The 24,060-nt window shown below is 35.6% G+C and overlaps 1 protein-coding gene across 2 annotated transcripts in view; it reads right to left on the bottom strand.

Moving 5' to 3' along the window:
* Positions 1–855: 855 nt before the first annotated feature.
* Positions 856–24,060, bottom strand: part of TFEB (transcription factor EB) — an 87,624-nt gene continuing 64,419 nt past the window's right edge. For both annotated transcript variants that reach the window (XM_026719948.2, XM_026719947.2), the window contains exons 3-10: positions 23,344–23,588; positions 13,769–14,017; positions 13,163–13,243; positions 12,609–12,729; positions 12,376–12,432; positions 9,340–9,415; positions 7,332–7,479; positions 856–5,074 (exon numbers count right to left, since the gene is read on the bottom strand). In XM_026719948.2, coding sequence (XP_026575733.1) covers positions 4,619–5,074; positions 7,332–7,479; positions 9,340–9,415; positions 12,376–12,432; positions 12,609–12,729; positions 13,163–13,243; positions 13,769–14,017; positions 23,344–23,541 — 1,386 coding nt within the window. In that variant the 5' untranslated portion in view covers positions 23,542–23,588 and the 3' untranslated portion in view covers positions 856–4,618. The remainder of the gene's footprint in view (positions 5,075–7,331; positions 7,480–9,339; positions 9,416–12,375; positions 12,433–12,608; positions 12,730–13,162; positions 13,244–13,768; positions 14,018–23,343; positions 23,589–24,060) is intronic.

Below are 24,060 nucleotides of genomic sequence, written 5' to 3'. Positions count from 1 at the left end.
ATTCTATGAATGATAAAATTCATATATAAATATAATGCTCTGTCACTGGAAGTTTTCAATAAGAGACTGAAATTGTGTAGAGTCTCCTGCTTGAACAGTAGGTTGGGCTAGAAAATCTCTACGGTCCCTTCCAACTCTGTTATTCTGATTCTGATATTGCCTTATAAAACAATGAGCTTCCTATTGCGCCACCACGGATTGCAAAACTATCTAAAATTAAATTGGATTTGGTGCCACATGGTTGAATAAGTGTCTTCATATATGACTAAAATCATTACCAGTCCAACCTCTAAACTGCTTCCTAAAGTCTTCCTTAATAGAAAGGGGAAGTCGTAGTCCTTGGTGCTATATAGTAAGAAACAGTCTGAACTAACTGAAATGTATTTTAGAAGATGGGGTGGTTGCAAATGGATGTGCAGACCTTAAGGAAGAAAAATATACTAAAATGGGAAATAACAATGAGATATAAAGAGGAAGAAAACTTAATATGCTGCCAAGAGATGCCTATAGTATGTATGCAGGCTTCTCCAAACTGCTCGCTGTAATCATGCTGGATGAGAATTGAGGGATTTGTTAACTTAGCATAACCTGAAGACATCATACTAAGGAAGATTGCATGACTGCCACAATATACCAAAGGAAAATTCTTCCACAGAGCAAAGTTGCACCTTATCTAAAATCTGTTGATCAAAGACTCTGAATGTCTCCCATTTACTTTTTTCTCAGTTACCAAAGATTCCAAAATGTCACATGAAGGTGTATTTCACATATGGCCACATAGAAACATGGGCTTCTTAGCCTTAAGTATTTCTGGGTTAAAACTAAAGTACATTAGAAAAGAAATAACAGAGCAAATGGCAATCTTGCATAGCTTTATATAAAATGCTTTGGCATAAAATTAAATATTTTCACAGCATAGATATTTAATGCAAAATTATCACTAATACTATCCAAACCCACAGAACTGAAAATATTCCAGTCATATGAGTCTTCAAGCCCTCCCTTAAATTATGTTATTGGCAAAATTCAGCAGGTATTCCTCAGTTAAAATGATAGACTCTCTTCTCTAATCTCCCCGGCTTGCATGTAATGTGTTAAAACCATAGAAAACTGATGGCAGAGAAAGGCCTAGTGGTCCATCAAGTCTGTCCTTTGAGTTTGTTTTTTTATAATCTGATGATGGAGGTGTGTTTATCCCAACCATGTTTAAACTCAGCTACTGATAATTGACCCATTACCTCCACCAGTGGTGGGATTCAGGTTTTTTTTTTACTACTGGTTCTGTGGGCGTGGCATGGCTTGGTGGGCATGGCAGGAGAAGGATACTGTAAAATCTCCATTCCCTCCCCACTCCTGAGGGAAGGTTACCATCGGTTCTCCGAAATACTCAAAATCTCCACTACCGGTTCTCCAGAACTGGTCAGAACCCACTGAATACCACTTCTGACCTCCACTGAAAGTTGGTTCCAAGCTTCCACTATTCTTTCTGTGACTACTTTCTAACATTACATTTGAACTTCCGTCCTGTCAGTTTGTGACTGCTACATGAAACCTGCTTGCAACCATCACACAAGCATATATTAGATTTTGTTTACAATGGAATTAGTGACAATTGATTCTGCAGTGTCTTTTCCTAGCTGACAGCATTTGGTTAATTTCCAAGATGAAGATAATGTTTTCATTTTTTGGAGGCTATATAATTTTTCTGCTGCACTTATGTACTCATATACATCTCTAGCTCTCCATCCCTCCCTAAAAGACTAGAGATATATATTTAGATGAGAATGCACATGTTGGAGATATAGAATAGGGAGTGTACAAATTCCAAAAAATAAAATAATAATAAACTGAATAGTTGGATAAAAATGCCAAATCCAGTATAAATATCTGGCTGTGTGACCAACCAAAATATAATAATATAAAAAGTCTTTAAAAAAAAAACACTTGGTTTTCCTATCATACCATTTCTTCCTGAATCAAGGTATCCACTCTCTTTATCAGATCAACACACCCTTGCTATTAAGAAACAAGAGAATTGCAACAGTTGCAATAATGACTAAAAAAAAGGGGGGGCCAATGAGAAACTTTTGACTGTGCAAAAAGTATACTAAAAAGCTACAAATATCACATTCCAAGAGACAGAACATACTGACATTGTTAGACTAGCAGTTTTTCTAGCAACAAATCCACATAGTATCCTTGTTTTGGTGCAAGCATAACATCAGCCCAATAAGGAAGACCTGAGTAAGAAACCAAAGCAATATAAATCAGGACTATTTTTATTGCCAAACCTTTATAACTGAATCTTGCAAGTCTGAACGTGTTTCCTCTCCCTCGCTTTATCATCATGTGAACTAATGAGGGTCTTGTCTGAGATACCGTCTCAAGTTATTTTCTTGGCCCAAGCTCTAACCCCTCTTACCTTTGCATCAGTGCTTCCTTCCTCTTTCCTTTCAATGCCCTATGGCATTCCCTATGGCCTCTACAGATAGCTCACTAATCATTCCAACAGTGCTAGCTCAAGGGTATAAAATACCCCAAGATTGCATTGATGGATGGTATCTCCTGCTATTAACAGGAAGTTTTGCATTTTCAGGGTAACTGGGAAGGAGGGATAATATTGGTGTCTCTTAAGCTTTGGGGTTCCATTCTGCTTCTGAATACTATGTGAAAGTTATATAAGATACATGATGCACACGACATCTTAGAATTGCAACTGAAATGATCCTCCACTTGTATTTCTGTAGCCTGCCTGGGAAAGAATTCTGTTTCTAGTGACTTTGTCTTAGGAGACCTGGCTTCTAACATACTGTTAATTGGATACTGTGCAGCTCTTATATAACAAAATACCTTTCTCAAACTTTAAGATTTCAACAGCATTCGCCCAGTAGTTGTGCAATCTGGGCAATCACTTGATGGCAGACAAGCAATACAAAAATTATGTACTATTGTCATCTAATGGTTGATAGTTGAACCATCCATAATTTCAAGAAATACAGAAATGTTCATTCAGTCAAGAGTGTGATAAAAAAAAAGAAGAAAAAGGGAGGGGGGTGGAATCAGCACATGGAGTAATCAGAGTATTGTGCATGCCAAGTGGAGGATGTTTCTCATCTGATGAAAATGGTCAGGGCTGGAATATCAGAGCCATCAATCACAGTCTATAGAACAATCTGATGTGTTTCAGCACTGCAACACAGAACTGTTATGTATGGAGAATATGGATGCTGTGGGGACAGCAAGAATTAAGGCGGCAAGATTTACTGCTGGCTTTGCTTTACTGCTTACAGTCCTACTATCTGTTACAAGATACATTTATTTGGAAATAGTGGTAATGAAACCTGGGCTCTTATGCATGTATCCTTTGTGTTTTACTGCTGAGCTATGACTGCTCTACTTTAAACCCTTCAATAATTATATTAAGTGGACTTTACATTAGTATACATTCATCTATGTTTCTCCACAGCCTAAATTCAGAAACAAAGTAATAGGACTTTAAATCATACAAGCTGGAAGCTTAAGAGGAACAGAATAGACTAACAAGCTTAATATAAATCAAATAATATTACTTGATACTTCTCAAACACAAAAACACTACCAACCTATCAGACCACCCACTTCTTCCACTGAAAAGCAAAAACCAACAAAAAGAGAAATAAAATCTAGTTCAAATTAGCAAAACAATTTGCCCAGTCTCTTGGATGACTGGTGGCAGTAAAAACTCTTCAAATGCCTCCAGATGATCATACAGTTCTATTCCTGTATGGCCATTAAGCTGTCAAGGATTGATAACCAAAAAAGATTCAGAAAAAGCAGTGGAGAGGCCCAAGCCAAAATTTAGGGGAAAACTCTCAAGGTCTAACAAAGTGCAAGTCATTAATTAAGGCCGTTGTATCCCAGCCTTAATTGAAACTGAAAACATTAAAAAGATTCTGTGAATATTATTACACTCTCTTCCTTTCTCAAATGATTACAAATCACCATCCATCATTACTCAGAGTTAACTAGTGACATCCCCCACCCCATTAAAGAATATATTTGAGTGTTCCTGTTCAATACAGAAAAGAACTCCAGTATGAAAGCACCCTTGAAGAAGATACTCCCATTGCCCTTTGACAATAGATCAAGAGGTAGGAATAGATGCAGTTGACCTTAAGTTATTTACTGGACATTCAAATGCCAAATCTTGATTAAAGCTGCTTGTCAAAAAGGGCACACAGCTACCTGGATGTCTGGGGTGGTTCCTAATCATATTGTTGTGAAAGAATAACTGGCTTTGTGGGGCTGGGGTATGAAGAGCACGGGGCACAGGAGAGGTCTGCAGGAATCAGACTGACCGTATTCATTGTGCAGTCATGGAAGTTGAGGACAGATTGTTCACTTTTGGCAAATCAAGGCAGAGGAGAAAGTGAGGGATTAACATTTCAAGAACTGTGGACAAATCTTTGTGCTAAGGATTCTCCCATTCCCACCAGAACACAAACCATCTCTGATTCAGGATCCATTTCTTATTAGCCTCATAAGTCTTTGAGGAATTCTAAACAGATAAGTCAAATGAAGAATTTTCACTTCACAAATAAACCGTATTGAATTCCTGATCTGCCTGGAGGGCTTCTGTTCACAGCATATCAGTGTCTTCCATGCTGAAGCTGCTTCTCCGACTGCTAGCCTTTGAAGCCTCTGGGGACACAGTGGAAAACAGGGAGTCAGAAGCCACAGGAAGCATAGTATCCTCCATTAGCATCAAGTCTAACTCCTTCTTGGACAAGGACGGGAAGGAGACATTTTGGCTAGGGTCCAGCGGGTCATGGAAACCTCTACAACTGTCATCAAAGCTCAGGCTATGGGTAAAGTCCAGCTGATGATAAGGAGACTGAGGAGGAGGAGGAGGAGCAAAGTGAGGCAGGTGCTGAGCTTCCTGTTCAGCTTGGAGTTGTGGCTGCTGTAAGACCTCTGCTGTCCCCTCCTCTCCAGAAGTTTCTTGCTTCACCATGTGCTGAGCTAGTTCAGCCATGTTCGTGCCAGAAGGTGAAGTGGTTGGTAACCCATGGACTCGGGCTTGCATCTCCAGTTCCTTGAGGACAAAGCACCAAAATAAAGAATTCTTACAAAAGAAAAGTATAGGATGTGTAATCACAACCACCATCACACCTCTGCTCTGTTCTATTATGAATACACAATGTGCAATAAACAACAATTCTATGATGCAAGCTTTGGAACCTTCTACACTGGATAAGTATAGTATGATCAATAAACAACAGTCTTTACCTCCATATAGCAAATGCAAATTTTACAATACATATACCTACGTTATTTTTTTCCATTTTTTATTTTTCCAATCTAAGTAAAAATTGAAAAGAATATATGTAAAAGGTCCAAGACTCAGTTTGTCAGGATAACTCTCCAAAACCAGAATGGAACAAGATCAAATTCAATATATGGAGAGAAGCTGAAAGAAGGACTAAGTTCAAAATGTCAAGATTTAGGTTATGGATGTGGAAGGTGGAAAATCCAGAGAAAAACCCCAATGCTTCCCTATGGAAGAGACAATTGGGCAGTAATCAAGAATGTTGCCAACTTTTCTCTTTATAAGTCTCCCTCCCTTCTAGTCACATGAACTAGCGTGAAGGTGCTATTAAGGAGCTGGGAAGAAAATTCAGAAGCCATGCTCTGTATCTCTTCCTTACTGGTTTCATTTTGCATTTGAAACATATAGATTTAAAACCAGAGATTTTTTTATTGGGAATCTTACCTGATACATACAATAAAAATTTGAAATATTTGATTGTAAATGTATTAACAGCGGCTAGGATTGTATTTGCTAAAAATTGGAAGAGTGAGAAAATACCATCACAGGAAGAAATTATTAAGAAAATATTGGAATGTGCTGAAATGAGTAGATTGACATTTGAAATTAGAGAACAAGAAGATAAACGATTTTATGAAGTTTGGGACCTTTTCTATCAATGGTTAGATAATAAAATATAAAATATAGAATATTTAGAATCTTAGGAAACAATGAATACATATTTCCTTTTTTTCTGTGATATTATCTTTATAAAATTTTATTAAGATAGACTTGCTATGACTTTATGATTTGCTATAAAATAAATTAAGTAAACTATAGTTATCTCGCTAAAGTATGAATTAATAAAATTATAGTCAAATGATTGTTTAATAATGATATCAGGCTATATAATTGTTGATTGATAATATGAGCTATTATGCAATATAACTATAATGGAGACTATGAAATGGATGCACAAAAAAAAGTGATAAACCAACCGATACACTGTTTGTAAACTCATGAAGGAAAGGATGATGTTTTTTGTTTTATGTGTTTTTGTTTGTTGTCAAAATTAATAAAACTGTTTTCAAAAAAAAAAAGAATGTTGCCAACTTTTCTCTTTTTAAGTCTCCCTCCCTTCTAGTCACATGAACTAGCGTGAAGGTGCTATTAAGGAGCTGGGAAGAAAATTCAGAAGCCATGCTCTGTATCTCTTCCTTACTGGTTTCATTTTGCATTTGGATTTATAAATGCTCCAAGTAATCATTTTAAATGTTTTCCTGCAGCAGGTGGAGTAATGGATAGGCAACTTTCTAAATTCAGAAGCCATAACTAACTTCCCAACAGGTGAAGCACCAAAAGGGGAATAGCTATTAATTTTTAATATTAACTCTTGAGAGGCAAATTGTCCTACTTTTAGTCTTCCTTTCAGTTTTGCAGTCTTTCACCCGATCTCCACCCATTTGACAACCAGTCACAGTTTAACAGTGCCATTTCGAACTATTTGGAGTGGGTATGCTGAAAATAATTTTTCTTCCAGAGCATCTCACTTTTATTTCCACTTTCATTTTTGAAAAGAAAAGTGGTCATACTTTTAGCAGCAAAATCAGATGTTAGGGAACTGAAAATAGGGTACTTGAAACCTTGTGTAACCCAGAGTCTGCTCACTCCTGAAGTTCAGGGTAGAAATAGAAAATGAAAATGAAGCATTTCCATAAACTATTTTTCAACAAAACTACCTTGGATGCCACATCACCATGTGAGAGCAATGTTGGATTGAAAAAGAACACATGGTATGACTTTCAGGCAATCACTGAATTCCATCAATGAGCACACAGAAAGGACTATCACTGTAAGAATTTGCTTTGTAGCCCATGTTTTGAATCTCTTCTATTTTTTCCCTAGCATGACAATATGAAGCAAGCCTTCCAAATAGAGGTAGAATTAAACTAATATCGTTTCAGTGAGACAAGAAAGCAGTTTCTACAAGAACATGCAGTAAAAAATACAACAGGCAGTAAAAAGTACAAGACATGGGGTTCACCTGTATACGAAGCCAAAGCTGCTTGTTAGCCATTTCCAGGCGCCGAGAATGATTCTCAAGATCTCGTGATCTCTGCAAATCTTTCTGCATCCTTCTGATATAGTCAACAGAGGCTTTCAAGATTGTCCCTTTGTTCCAACGCACATCTCTGGAATAAAGCATAGGGAAAAAAACCCGTTGCCCTTTCAAAAGATTACTTCCAGAGTTAGAAAACTCTTGCTCATAATCCGTTTAATTTTTGTTTGAGATTTTCAAACAAATGGACAAACAATCAACAATTCATATAGAATTTATTATACTTTATATGGTCAAATGACTTGACTTCTCTAGATTAGATGTGCCACCTCCCTAATTGCTAGACTTTTAAGCTGTTTTATCAGCTTGGGCGGATGAAGCAATCTCTCAGAAAACAAAGCAAGATTGGTACCAAAAAATGTATCCAATGATACATAGATGTCATATGGAACTCATAGGAACCAATAAAACAACGTCACAGCACTAACATTCCCAGAAGAAATTAAGCTGTGCCAAAATTGTTCTGGGACTCATATAAACATGCAATATGGCTATATTGCATGTTTATATGAGTCCCAGAACAATTTTTTCCTCCATCAGAACACACTGAAGGGCTGACGCATCTATGTCTTGCTTGATATGCACAAAGCAACAAGATAGCACTTGTGGAAGCTAAAATCAAAATTGCCTGTTATAGCTGGATCTTTTGTAAAATATGGCAGTCTTGCAAGATTTTAGCATTTTTAAAATGCATTCCTTCATTCATTCACAATCAGTGGTGTGTACCACCTGCAAGTTTTGCCATAGCATTATAGACTGCATTATTTTTCTACTACAGCATGGCTTTCTTTTCCTAGAGTGCCAGATAATTTTTAAATGTCTTTTCCAACATTACCAATTAGTAGATTCAACTCTACTCTGGCTGCCAGGCCCTTGCTCAGAAACACTCTTTCCTCACCCAGCCTCTCCAGATGTGTTGGGATTACAACTCCAGAGTTCCCAACCACTGGGCATTTTCACAATCAGAGTTCCTCATTCTGGCTACAAACACTAGGGGTTGGCAAATGGCAGCCACAATCCATCCAGACTGAAGCAGGGTCATGTCACATTAATCGTGTATGTGAAGGACTAATGTTCCTTTTATCTAAAATTCATATGAGGTGTCATTTTGATCACATGCTATCTTTAACCAAACCCTCTTGTTGAAATCTGAATGTAGTCTGTTGTGTTTGTTTGTTTATAAGCTTTCCATAGCAAAGAGCTCTGGTGTGTGAAATATGAAGGAGCAGCTTTCACTCCTCACTCAGCCAATGGCTATTTAAGGGAGCACAACACTGGAGCTCCTTTCTGATGCTATTCTTATACGGTCTTGCTCCCTTGGTGCTATTTTGGCATTTTACAGCACTCATTCTATCTATACTCAGTGCAAATGCAGGCTTATACCTCACTACAAAATGAAAAAAAAAATCAAATCATAGGGCATGCAGGCATGAGGGGAAAACAGATTAGCCAGATCTTGTGGTTTCCTTCAAAATGGCTTTTCTTTGCATTTTGTTTCTCTCCAACTGCAGCTATTCGTACAGAGCCTACTGGAGTAAAACAGCTTTAGAAACAGGATGCTGCAGGGATTTTTTTTTTGCCTGGAAGAAAGAGTAGGTGCAGGGTAGAAGGTCAGCCTTCCCGCTTATATTATCCCCCAGAGGTATTGACAGGGACAATAAAAAAAGTTAAGATGGTGGCCAACCCAACATGATTAAAGCATGTAACACACATATAAAAAGGTAGGGATTTTATATGGAGAATTTTTCATTTGAAATTTGAAGGTGTTTGGTGTGTTTTTTAAAAGGCAGATATAAAATATAGTTTTCAACACAACAGACATGGGAAAAAAATTTCCCATCCAGCTTTTACTCTGGTTGCCTATTTCTCAATTTGGATTCTTGTCTCTCTTTAAGAGGCAACAGGAAAATATGAACCATTGACTAGAACTTACAGATCACTTGCTTTTGGAATCAGCATCCCTAATTCCTTAATACGATCATTAATGTTGAATCTCCGTCTTCTTTCAACTTAGAACAGAAAGAAAAAAAAAATCCTGTATGAGATATTAAACATTATAAAAGTATCAACTTTGTTCATCAAAAAACAAGTATAAAGAGGGTGAAATAAATAACCAGAAATTGCTTATTTTAAGAAAGATATAATATATTTGAATCATGGGCAACCAATGACAGAAGGAGAACAACTCCGTTTTGAAGGGCCGGGCCTATACTGATGAACATCCTTAGAAAATTCTAAGTTCCTCCTTTTGCATTGCCCCAATTATTCCTAAATTCCTCCTTTTGTATTAAACCAATACAGGAACAACAGTCAACCCATCTGGATGCTCACACAACAAAGCAGTTCCAATACAACGTATTATTTCCTTTGCTGGACAGATCTTATCTGACTATTATAATCCAATTCCTGTATTGGATTACTGCATTGCACTTCCTATGAGAATGCAAGGCAATAAAAGAAATTGCAATGGATCCAAACTATGGTGGCTAGGGTTAGATAGGGTTATATATATGGAACCATGAAAACACTTATTCTGGGTAAATAGCACTAATTCCCATCAGCCTTCTTATTAAAATCATATTGTTTGTGATACATATATTTCTTTAATTCATCCTTTCTTTTAATCTCTTGTAAAAAATAACCTATATTTTCTTTTGTTCCTTTTCCCCCCCAATTCACACCTGGATTGTATAAAATACTCTGCAATAATAGCTTTTCTTGTACCCTAAATTGTTCTTAAGTCTGTGCCTTTGTTTAAGTTGTTTTCAAAAAGACTCTGTTATTTTCTTTTAATAGTCTTTCACTATCCAGTCTTTCTGTAATAATATTTCATTTAATATCCATCTAAAAGGTGTGTGTTTTCTTTTGAGAATCAAATTCACTGGATTGTGATTAGAAAAAGTCTTTAATAGAATCCTTTAGAGGTACTGATGACCAGATTTTTCAAAATTCATATAATACCTATTTTTGAAAACAAGAATAGTAGTATGTTTTTGAAAAATAAGTGTAATCACTAGATTTGCCCCTTTTTTTGTCTCAATATGTCAACCAAAGCTAAATTGTCCATTAAATTGAAAGTCTTTGGTAATTTTGAGTATTTTTATTTTCTTCTCCGATTTTCTTTATAACTATGGAGAAACCACGCAATTCCAATAGTCTATCAATCACCACTTTTCATATGAAAAGTTTATCAATTGTTCCATATGTTGTTTATAAAAATTCTCTTTATTTTTGTTTGACACATAAAGCCCCAGAACAAAAGTTTAAGTCCTTGTAATGCAATTTCCTTCCCCACAAATTAGAATTATTAATTGGGGCTTAACATATAGAACAACTCCATTTTTTTTTGTTCCTGCCAAAATAAATTCTTCTCCCTAATTTTTATAAATAAAATATTTTGTGACTTTGTTCCTAATGTGGATTTCTTATAAGCAAATGATGGCTTGTTTTAACTTTTTTCAAGTAATTAAACTTTAACTTGGGGAAAATTTACCCCATTTATTTTCCATGTTAAAAATGTATATTTCATGATTAATCAAATAACTTAGAAAAACTTGTGCCTGTATCAACCACTTTTTCAACATTTCGCTTATTTTAATGACTTTTTAATCAGTTTTCTCCATAATTTCATTTTGAACCTCTTACATTTTTGAACCATAATTTCATTTTGAACCTCGTTGCTTTAAATTTCTCCCAAAATTCTCTGGCCCTTTGAGCTATTGCTATAGCTATTTCTATAATAGCAATAGCAATAGCATTTAGACTTATATAATGCTTTACAGTGCTTTAAAGCCCTCTCTAAGCAATTTACAGAGTCAGCATATTGCCCCCAACAATCTGGGTCCTCATTTTACCGACCTCTGAAGGATGGAAGCTTGAGTCAAAAAAGAGAAAACAAACAAAACCTTAAAAAGAAGCAAGCGGCAGCATACTGAATCATCTGAAGAATAGATCTGCAATGCTCTTTGGCTTTTTGCTCTTTCTAATACTCATTAGGGTGCATCCTATGTGCTCATTTGGGTGTACATGAACAGATAAGCGTGTAAGTATAACATGAACTCCAGTACAAAAAGAAAGAGTTTTGATTATAATAGGGGAGCGCAAGTGAATGGGGTAGGGGGAGGCCAAGTATTAGCAAAAGGAATGGAAGTACTTTGAGATATGTAATTTCTGGATATGTGCATAAAATAGCTTTTCTGAATCCTGACCGGAACATCTATGCTAATTGTGCTCATTTTTGATCTGCTGGTAACTTTGTAAATACCAAATATTACAAAAGCATCATAATAAACAGCCAGATATTTTTCTTCTAAAGCAAAACCAAGTAGGATTTTTGCTGTAATCTTTTATTAGTGGCTGGTAATATAATAAGGAATCATCGCAGAGGTTAGGTCACTTCCGCACACATGCCCAGAAAGGAAAGGAAGGGTTCTTTATTTGATCCCAGGGAAGCAACATACTACAGGGTTTGTTTGTTTTTTTATGATTTTCAACCATTTGTAATCATAGTATCCTCAAACAAGAGGATGGTTTTTAAAATTAAATTTAATAAAATCATATGTGACTGCATTTTTCCTGACCAGGCAGCACTATTACCTGAATTCATATATTACATAAAAACTTCTCCCCTCCCCTCCTCTGAAGGAAAACAAAACCAAAAAGGACATTTTAAGAGGGGGGAAAAAATCTATGAATCAATCAGATAGTGAAGCAAATTAAATGATAAAATTAGTTATATGAAAGCATGGTTTTGCAGAGGATAGTAAATCAGCTCCAGGCGCATTCAATGACCATTGAGTGTAATTGATCTCTTTACATTCTCTGCACCAGAATAATAAATGGAACATACTTATTGCTTGCGCATAAAAATACTGTTTCTAAATCATTGACCACAATTAGATCAACAAAAGGGCTAATGAGATATAGCAGAATGCCTTTCAGCCACATGGTTTTACCAGCCTCGTCTTACTTAGATTATGATTGTCCTTCTTCTGGCGTTCCTTAGCCAAGGCACGGCTCTCGGCATCTAAAGATAACACAACAAGCTGTTACGAAAAGCAGTGGGCCAACCAGAACAAGTTTCATTTTATAAACACATGCATGCATGTGTATAAATAGATTCATTGCTGACCTACAGTTGGGAGAAAGCAAGCACTAAAAATTACCCTGACCACTCGGGCATATGCACACTGGCCATGTTACCTGTAAGCTCTTTCTTTTGAGTGAGATCAGCAGGGCAGGAGCTGCTGGTAATGCCCACCACAGAAGGAGTCATCTGGAGGTCACTGTTATAGACATTCATATGGCTGCTGGACAGAGGCAACTGGAAAACAAAGGAAGGGAGACAAATGCACATTTATTTCAACACAGAAAATAAGAGGATGAGAAAGTACCAGCCAATAGAGGACCTGATTCTCTACAGGAATTTCCTGTGGCTTTTTGCACTTCACCACTCTTCCCAACCATGTATTCATTATATTCAGGGGGGAATATTCATTATATGCAGGGGGCTCAAATATTTACATTGCATGTTTGTCATCTAACAATGTTATGAAAATAGGTTTTACTATTTTAAAATGTTTGCATTCATAAATAGTATTATTGGTGTCCTACAAAACAGTGACTCCAAATTAATTATTTGGAAAGAAAGGAAAGATAGATGCAACCACTTTATTTCAGTTGTTTTATTCCTTCTCCCAGGAACACTTTTTTGCCTAGAAACAAGAAATTTTGGTTTTTTTAAAAGGCATACTCACAGTATTGGGCATATGAATTTCCGGATTAAGACATCCCACAGTAGTTGTCAGCTGCATGATATCTTCAATGACATCATCTATCTAAAACAGAGACAAAAAGGCTATCAGATATAGATTTTTGAATGCATTTTGAAGGGATTTTCAAAAATGTCTATAAATTCAGACATGGGAAATGTAAGTTTGTTTGATTGGTTGATTGATTGATTTTGAATATATAACACTTGATTCCAACAGACTCGGGGCTGCTCACCCTTAAGAACAGCCTCCAGGCATCTCTGATGGACTTGCTAAGTCAGGGTCCAAATCAGAGTATATCTGTTGTTGTGGTTTGAGCAACTCTATCTGACTAAGGCTTCAGCTGAATCACCCAACTTTCAAGTTCTCTCTGATAGTTTTCTGCAACAGAAGGGTGATGCAAAACACCACCTTTCATTATGTAGCCCCCACCCCCTCTGATTACATAATCAGAGTATCATGAGGTTCAGTTACAGCTGGACTTTTCCATTTCAGATTACAGGATGAGTGTAAAGAACTTGAGTTCTTCCTAACCACAGTTTTAACCCAATCTCTTCAACAATTCCTGTGTCCCCCGAGGAACTTACAAACCTCTCTCTCTGGATTGGAGCTGATATTAAGCATTGCCATTGGACTGTTTGGAGTGCTGTTGCCTGCAGAAGAAGGCATGGCATGAACTGGTCTCACCCCAGGGGAGGCTGAAGGAGGAGGCTTGGGAGAAGGAGCACCAAGTAGTGGTGCAAACTTGTTCCCGTAAGTTTCAGACAGATATTCTTGGACCTTCTTGTCTCGAGACCTTTGGATATGGTAGGTGGTAGGATTCTCTAAGAAGGACTGAACCTAAAAAGTATTGGAGAAATAGAAGAGCTATCACATAAAGGTAAACATAATTTTCAAATAAATATCGTCTTCAGAAAGAAATAGGCTGTGTTCATACTAAAAGAAAAACTCCACAAAATAAGTTATCCATAATATCAGAGCCCCAGACCTGATGGCAGTGCCAGATTTTCATTTCTTCAAAAGTTTGATTTCTGGAGTGGAATGGTTCCAGGGCAGGTGCTAGGACACAAAAGGTTGCTCTCTCACAGGAGATCCAGAACATGCCTCTGCTGTTGGAATTAACAGGATGGCGAGGCATAATTGGGAAGAGATGGCCCCATAAATAGTCATGAAGAGCTTTCAAGGTAACCATCAGAACCTTGAAGTGCACCTGGAGCATACTGGTAGTCAATGCAGCTCACAGAGCAGAGATGTCACATCTGCTGAACAACCAGTATCCATAACTGCCCACACTGTCACATTCCAAATACTCTTCAAGGGCAGCCCCATGTAGAGTCTATTGCTGTAATTCTGTTGAGAGGTGATTGAGGCATGAGTGACTGTGAGTTCAGCTATACAAATGAATGTCACAGATCTTTTTGCTCATCCTCTAATAAGCCTCTAATTGGGTATGAGTCATTTTTAAAACTTTTAAAATTGCACCCAGCCTCATTTCTCCTTACCTTGATTTTTCATATCATGTATAGATTGCAGATTGCTAGAAGTCAGAGACCTATATTGCTTACATAACTATCAGACCCCTGATATCTCACCCTAAACAACCAAATACATCCCAGAGTCAGAAAGAACAAAAATCCTGCCCACATAGGTAAACCTTGCCATAATAAACATTTGTTTGAGATTTGTTAGATTTGTTATTCTTTGCAATCTAATTGGATTCAAAATCCCCCTGGAAATAACATCCTATTATGAATTGATATTCAAAGATTGAACAACTATTTGCCCGGGGTGGAATAAGGATTTCCGACATGGGAAGGAGTTGAGCTAGGAAGCCTTTGAAACTCCTTCAAGCCTTATCATTCTATGAGGAGGAAAATGGATGGATTGTTTTATGTGTGTGTGTGTGTGTGTGTGTGTGTGTGTGTGTGTGTGTGTGTGTGTGTATGTATGTATGTATGTATGTATGTATGGCATTCAGCTTTGTTCGGGTATTTTCCCACGTCATTGTAGTTGTGCTTTTAAAGTTGTAGCAACGTTTTGGCAGAATCTCATCTGCCATCATCAGGCTTCTGAATGGCATACATGTAAGTACCCGCGAAAACTTAACATACATACATAAATACATACATATTTTAATAAAGTTTTATTTGGGTTTTCACACACACAAAATACAAGTAAAACATCTTTTTTTTAAATAGCATGGTCCCAGGTTGAACTTCTTTATACAGACACAAACTCAATTTCATGCTCATTTTTGTGTTCTATTCCATATCTTATACTATTCTACATTTTCTATATAGTTTCTCTCCTCTTTTAATTTTCTCAATTTTATTTTGATTATCTCATCTCAATTCAAATCATTATATTTATACTTTTGTCTGTTCTGTTTCAATTTCATATTATCTTTTCTCATTAAACAAATTTTCTCCTGTAGTTACTAATTGGAGTATGACACCTTTATATCTTTTAATTACATCCATTCAACTCTTATTTAAACTTCAATATATACCTTAAGGTTATGACCTTCAATTTAATACATGATACATAACTTCCAATTGAATTCTGCTTGGTACATTCTTGTAATACACACTATATTCTTTTTTAAAAAAGGATTATAAATATATGTAATTATAAACCCTCATTCCATTCCAATTCAGTTCTATCATTAATAATCATTAAAGTCTTAACATCTTTAACATTTCTTTTCAATTAAATATCATACTTCCTTAAAGACACATATAATCTCCATAATTAATTTTTCTCTTATTTCTCTTTACATATGTTTTATAAATCATTAAATATTCATTTTGTTACATGTATTTATTGACAAGCATTCCACTAAGTTACGATAACCATTTTATCAAACATTTTAATCATACATTGTTTCATATTTTCTGAAATTATTTCTATTTCTAATATAATAATACTATCTTATGTACCTTTGCAGAATCCCTTTTTCACTCATTATCTCTAAATAGGCCCTGTTTCTCTATATTTTGTTTCTGTCCTTTATAACTTCTTTTCCTTTCTTTCTTCCCTCTCTTCTTCTCCCTCCCCTTTTTACCCCCTTGTCTCTCTACTTCTAATTCTTTCTTCTTCATTTCCCTCTTCTGTTGCTTTCTGATTTTATACTTATTTTTCACTCTATTCTTTTTCTGGGTTGTTTTTGCCAATCTTAAACTTTCCATTCTCTTTCCCACGCTTTCCTTTTTTCCCCCACCTAAGATTATTTGTTCATTAAAGATGGCTTCTTCTTTATCCCAATCTTCTTGTTCTGCAGGCATTTCTTGTTGTTTCTCATAGTTCCAAATGTCCATTTCTAAAAACTGAAATACAAAGCCAAAAGAACCTCTCCCTTCTTGTGCATCTTCTTTGTACTTTTTAAGTTCCATTTTCAGTTCTTCTAAAAGTGGAGCCATTTTAAACAGTTTTAAACAACTGATTGATTTTAGTCATTCAAATGCAATAACCAAGAATCCAGAGATCACCAAGTAATCCAAATAGTCCCAAGCTGTTTCTTCTTATTTCTTTTTTCACTTTCTCTTCCTGGGGTTTTACTGTTTTGTTGTGATGTTTCAGTTAAGATGTATCTTTTTGAAGTCTTGTTGAGATTTTGCTGTAAGTTCTTTTTAATTCCAGGCAGTCTCCTCCCTTCCAAATCCTGCCCTTTTATTCTTTTTCTCTCCTTTCCTGTTTTCAAAAACTTTTAATTATCCAGAAATCCTTATTATCCCTTTGACTTTTTATTTTCAGCTTAAATGCCTATTAATATCAAAGTGGATTTTTTTCCAATTTCTTGCTTAAGTCTCTTAGCTGTCAGTATAGGAAGAAGAGAAAAAAAACCAAATCCTTTCTTTTTTCTCTCTCCTTTGCAGCTTAGAAATCTTCTTAGGGAACAATGTTATTGTGTTTTTTTTAATAGTTTCAATTCCAGGGTACCTTATTTGTTGCTTTTGCTGTTTGACCCGGTCAAACAAAACTTTCTCTTCTTATCTTCCTCCTGCACATTCTTTTCCGGTCAAGTTCTTCTTTGTGGTGGCCATTGCTAACCACCGCTACAACCGCCTTCAGGAAAGGGAGTAATGGCCAGCTGGAGAGGAGAGATGCGGCTCTCCTCAACCCTGCAGGCAGTCTCCCCCTTCTTCACCACCTCTACGGGGTGGCTTAGCCCTGAAACCAGCGAGCTCGGGGTGCTCCAGCGGCGAGCACGGATCGAAACCACACAGAGACACGGTTTCGGTCTGTCACCGAAGAAGCTCAAACCAGAAGTCGGATTGTTGTATTTTTAAGGCAGGGTGGAAGAAAGGATTTTAATACTTACAGGTAGTCTTTAACATATGACCAGTGGCTTAACAACCATTTGGACTTACAATGGACCCCCCCAAAAAAGCTACTTACAACTCATTTTCAGAATTATGATGGCTGCAAACCTCTAGTCACAAAACTGTATTTTGAGCACTTGGCCCAACCAGCCTATTTTTATGAACTTTTGCAATATGCCACTATAATGTGACCACAATTTGCAAGTCTTTTGCTGTTTTCTGGGATTTATGACTGGTTCCCAATTAAAAATATACCCATTAGGTAAAATGGATTCATTTAGCAGCCATAGCGTCTGCTTAAAGGGGAGAAATGAAGGGTAAGATTCAAAATTCAGAGGAGAAGATGGGAACGATCCAACAGACCCTGGAGAAGAATGAACAAAGAATAAAGAATATAGAAACTAAAGCTGAACAAACAGATAAGAGATTGGAAGGGATGGATAGGAAAGTAATAGAGATGAACAGAGACTTAGAAGATTCGATTATCCATCTCGAAATGGAACATGCAGCATTCTATTTGAGGTTCCAAAATGTATTGGAATCCAATATGAAGACCTGGGAGACATAATGTCCTACTTAATAGCAGAGGCATTGCAAAGGGATGAGCAGGAAATAGTGGAAGAATTAGATGAGGTCTACCAAATCCATACAAACTACGCCAGATGAAACAAGCTGCCTAGAGAGGTCCACATCAGGTTCACCAGAAAAAATGTAAGAGATATTGTATATAGAATCACAAAGGACAAGCCAATGGTATATAAAGAAAAAGAGATCATGACCTTGAAACAAATCCCAAGGCAGGTAAGAGAGTTGAGGAAGGACTACAGATCTCTGGTGATACTCCTAAATAAATGAAATATCTGGTTCTGATGGCTGGTCCCTGAAGGAATGCTGGTAACGTGGTCAGAAAGAAGAGTAAAAGTTGATAGTATTGAAAAGGTGCAAGAACTTTACGATCAGTTGATGGAAACAGAGGAAGAGGGGAGCAGTAAAGAAGAGTCAGAAAGCAAGAGTCAGGAGGACCAACAAGAAGATCAGCAACAGGGAATACAGGAAATGGACCAAGAAGAGAGAGGCAAAGAAAAGAGAGAATACCCAAGGAGAGAAGGACTAAGAAAAGACCCCAAAGAGAAGCAAGAACAAACAGAAGATTTAAGTAGACTCAGAATTAACAACGGAAGAAGAGATTAAATTACTCTCAATAAACATCAATGGATTAAACTCCCAGATCAAGAGGAAACAAATATTAACCAAATTAACTAAACAAAACATTGATATTATATGCCTACAGGAGGTACATACCCAAAAACATCATAAAAAATATCTAGAATATCCCAAGTTGGGTGTATTATTTACAGCATTGGCAGATCAAAAGAAAAGAGGGGTAGCAATTTACGTAAAAAAGGGATAAATGCAAAAAAAACTATGCAGATGAACAAGGCAGAATTTTAATGATACAAATTAATTTACATCAAAAACAATTACTATTAGTGGGGATATATGCCCCTAATGATAACCAGAAGAAGTTTTATAAGGGACTGTGTGATAAAATAATTAGTGTAGGTGAAGAAAATATTTGCTTGATAGGGGACTTTAATGCCATTGTTGATGTTAAAAAAGACTATATTAGTATGGAAGGGATTAGGAAGAAAAAAGAGAGAATTTTACACACAAAAAAAATTGATTTAACACATGAGACCAATTTGGAAGATATATGGAGGAAGAGGAATCCAAATGAGAAGAAATATACATTTTATTCTAGTCCACAAAAATCATGGTCCAGAATCGATATGGTATGGGTTAATGGGGCAATTGAGAAAGACATTAGTGAAGTAGAGATAATGCCTAATATATGGGCTGACCATAGCCCGGTTAAAATTACATGGAAAGGACATAGGAAAAGGAAAAGGAGATGGATATTAAATTCACAAATAACAAAGGAAAAAGAATACATCTCAAGAATTAAAAATGAGTTAGAAACATTCTTTAAAGTTAATCTAAAATAACATACTAGTTTACAAAATTTATGAGACACTACAAAGGCCTTCGTGAGAGGCATATCAATAGCCTATATAGCTAAGAAAAACAAAGAAAAATGGAAGAAACAGAACAAATTACAAGAAAGGATTAAAAATTTTGAATATGAGCTCCAAAAAAACCCAAAGAATATGGAAGTTAAGAAAGAAATAGGGATGATTAGACATGAACTAAATTTGATAGATATTGAGGAAAATGCACGTAACTTAAAAACTCTTAAATATAATTTCTTTGAATCAGCAAATAAATCAGGAAGGTGGTTGTCCCATAAATTAAAAATAGAGAAAGAGAAAAGACTAATTCAGCAACTCAAGGATGAGGAAGGGACAGTGTATTATCAGATGGAGGAGAAAAAGAGAATTGCGCAAAGGTATTTTGACGAGCTTTATAAGCAAGAAGATGTTAGGGAAGAAAACATTAGATACTACTTGGAGGGAAACGGTCTGAGCCCAATCTCAGAAAACAGAGAAGTACTTAATAAAGAAATAACATTAACAGAATTACAAAAGGCGATACAAAAACAAAAAAAATAATAAAACACCAGGCCCGGATGGTCTACCAGGTGAACTATATAAAAATTTAGCTGAAATATTTGAACAAATATTACTGGAACTATATAATGAGACATTAACGCAAGCTAGGCTTCCGAGGTCCTGGTCCGAGGCATACATCTCCTTAATTGCAAAAGAAGGCACTGATCAACAACTAATTGCGAACTATAGGCCAATCTCATTGCTAAATACGGATTATAAGATATTTATGACAAGATTAGCAGAAAGAATGAAACCAATTTAGAGTGAACTTATACACACAGACCAGAATGGTTTCCTGCCAAATAGACAAATTAAAAACAATATTAAGACAGTACTAAATTCGATTGAATACTATGAAGCTCACCCAGAAAAACAGACAGCTTTAATTTTTTTAGATGCACAAAAAGCATTTGACAATCTTAATTGGAAATTTATGCTATATCAAATTAAAAAGCTGAATTTTGGCACTAATATAGAAAAAACACTACAAGAAATATACTCAAATCAAAAAGCCATTAAATGGAGATGGTACTGAAGATTTTGAAATTGCAAAAGGAGTGAGACAAGGGTGTCCATTATCGCCTATGTTATTTATCTTGTCTTTAGAAGTGTTGCTAGCTGCAACCAAACAAAACCCAGAAATTTATGGAATTAAGATTAGAAATGAGGAATATAAAGTTCAGGCATTTGCTGATGATTTGGTATTTATAGTGGAAGATCCAATGAATTCGGGACCAATATGGTTGCAACAAATAGAAAAATTTGGGGAAGCAGCAGGATTTAAAATAAATAAAAGTAAAACTAAGATGATAGTCAAAAAGTGTACAACAAAACAGAAACTAGAATTAGAAAACACAATGGGACTGCAAATAGTAAAAAAGGTGAAATACCTGGGAATTTGGATATCACCCAGATGTTCAACATTAAAAGAGGACAATTATGTTAAACTGATTAAGCAAATCAGAAAAGAATTGGAATTATGGGCCAAATTGAAACTGTCTATATTAGGAAAAATTGCAACGTTGAATACCTTACCAAAACTAATATATCTATTCCAAATGATTCCAATTAAATTAGGGAAATCTTTTTTTATAGAACTAAATAAAATGACATCCAAGTTTGTCTGGTCGGGCAAGCGGCCATGTATTAAAATGAAACTATTACAAGATAATAGGAGCAGAGGTGGTCTTGGACTACCAGAATGGGAGCTTTATTACCAGGCAGCGGTGTTGAGTTGAATTAAGGATTGGATTAAATTAAGAGACAAGAGAATCTTAACATTTGAAGGACATGACCTCTTGATAGGTTGGCATGCATTTTTGTGGGAAAATAAAAGTAATATACATACCTATTTCAATTAACACCTAATAAGAGGTTCATTGATTACAATTTGGAAAAAAATCAAAGGTAAACACTATACAGAAATCCCACAATGGCTGTCAACTATGGAAGCCATAATACATCCAAACAGATTTAGACCTACAGAAAATGGTAAGCTATGAAGAACTATTAGATAGTCAAGGGAAATTAAAATCAAACCAAGAACTGAAGGAAAATGGAATTATAATTGATTGGTGTCCATATTTGCAAATTCAAAATAAATATAAAAAAGACTCAAAAGATTTTGGATTTGACAAAGGGCAGAACCAATTAGATAAAATATTAATGGGACCAGAACAAGGGCTTATAACTAAAATATATAAATATTTATTAGATGTTAAAATGGAAGAGGAAATAGTCAAAAGTACAATGATTGCATGGGCACAGAATATTGGATACACTATAGAATTAGAGGAATGGGAAAAAATATGGAATATAAATTATACATTAACGGTATCTGCAGCATATAAAGAAAACATATAAAATGTTTTATAGATGGCATTTAGCCCCAACAAGATTGGCAAAAAGCTACTCCAATTAGAGTCCTAAATGTTGGAAGTGCAAAAAAGTTGATGGTGCATTTTATCACAGGTGGTGGATGTGCCCCAAGGCCAAGACATACTGGATTCAAATTAAAAATTGGTTAAAAGAGATCACTGGCTATCAGACTGAGCTCAGACCGGAATCCTTCCTATTAGGACTCATTAAAGAAAGACTACCGAAAGAAGTAAAATATCTAGTGTTACATATTATAACAGCCGCCAGAATAGCCTTTGCGCAGATATGAAAAACACCAAATACCCCCAATGAAGAACTAATAATACACAAAGTAACAGAAAGTGCTGAGATGAATATGCTAACAATGAAATTGAAAGAAAAAGATGACTCTGAATTCTTTACAATTTGGAAGAATTGGTATAAATGGCTAACAAACAGAACTAAGAAGTGAGACAAAAATGTTAATTGAAACAACCCTTAAGAAAGTAAAATAAAATTTTGTAAACTATATAAAGAAACAAGAATAGTAATTATAGCTAAATATATTATTTAATAGTAGATAAACGCAATATAATGTATTATGACATTTAAATCAAAATCTTGTATAGATGCCAAGAACGTTGTTGATACCATAATGTTTTACGATGTGAAAAAAAGAATTAATAAAAATATGTTTTTAAAAAAACAACTGTTGTAAAAAAGGATTGTAAATCTAAGATTTAGTCTTGACTTATAACTGCAATGATTTATAACTGTAATTACAAACCCAATTACAGTCATAAGTCAAGAACCACTGGTATAATAATAAGCCAAACTAAACTAAAGGAATTCACTTGCTTTTGAAGAATAAATCTCATTATATATAAAAAGTTACTGGACTAAATCATTGACTAAATAAAGTCAATTGTACATAGAGAATTAATAATAAATTGGCATTATAATGATGAAACCACTTCAAACTTTTTACAAAACTAGAGCAAGGGATAAATTTGGTAGGATGCTTCTGGAAAAACTACAGGAATCCAATACCTCAGTTGGAAAAATATTGCTTATCAGTAGCTAATGACATGTGTTTTTCTGAGCAACTTTGAATACTAAGGCAAAACCATTTGAAAGAAAAATTCTACATAGATTGTCTCCCTCTTTCTCCATTTAAATATATACAATTGCTTAATTCAAATGAAGGGACTTGCTGACTTTTCAATGTATTTTTCCAGTTGATATATTGGAAGCCACCAAGACTCAATAGTGAGATGGAGGCATATAAATTTAATAAATAAATAAACAATAAACAAGCCAGCCAGCCAGCCATTTCTTGCAACGTAATAGTTTTAACAGATATTCTATTTGTCTCCCTCATTCTCCATTAAACAAAGTTTTATTCATGCAACTGTACCTTTAAGACTTCTCCTGGGACAGATGGTGGTGATTGGAAATGAACTGGTGTGTTGATGGCTGGGGTTGAAGCCATTGGCATTTGTTGCTGTTGTTGCATGTACTGCATCACTTGCTGCTGCTGCAGACGCTCCCGTTGTTCCTCCTGTTGTACTTGCTCTCGCATAAGCTGCATCCGTAAACCAATGCGAGATGCCATGGCTGATGTTTGGGATGTGTCAAAGTTTGCTAGGGATACCTAAAGCCCTAAGAAGAAAACAGAAGAGTTGAAGCTCATGGATCTAGCATTCAATGCTAGCTTTCAATCACTGGCACAAGGGATTAAAACTTACGTAACAGCAACAAATCTCTCAACATTAAGAACTTTCTATAATAAGTCTAGTAAGAATAAATGACTTACAACCAGTTTTTTGCATATCTTTTTTTACTTATGGTTCAGCCTTCCCAGCTCTGGATGTGTTAGATCTTCAATTCCCAGAACTCTCAATTAGCAAGCTGAAGGAAGCTATTGCTTTTGAAACTGATACAACAAATTACAATATGTTTTCACCAATATTTCCCAAATGTTAAAATACAAAAACACTTGTATTCCTTTTCTCACTTTCCTGAGCCTTTGTTGCATCAGTTTTCAAATTAAGGAGAAAAAGGCAAAACAGAAATATGCACAAAAAAATGTACATATGATTGATCATATGTTTTTTGCGTTCATTTTCGAGCT

This window comes from Pseudonaja textilis, chromosome 3 (genome assembly GCF_049901715.1).
Source record: "Pseudonaja textilis isolate UNSWEBS1 chromosome 3, rPseTex1.2, whole genome shotgun sequence".
In the NCBI taxonomy this organism is placed as follows: domain Eukaryota; kingdom Metazoa; phylum Chordata; class Lepidosauria; order Squamata; family Elapidae; genus Pseudonaja; species Pseudonaja textilis.
The sequence above is the reverse complement of the archived record's forward strand: the minus strand, read 5'-3'. Positions and strand labels throughout refer to the sequence as shown.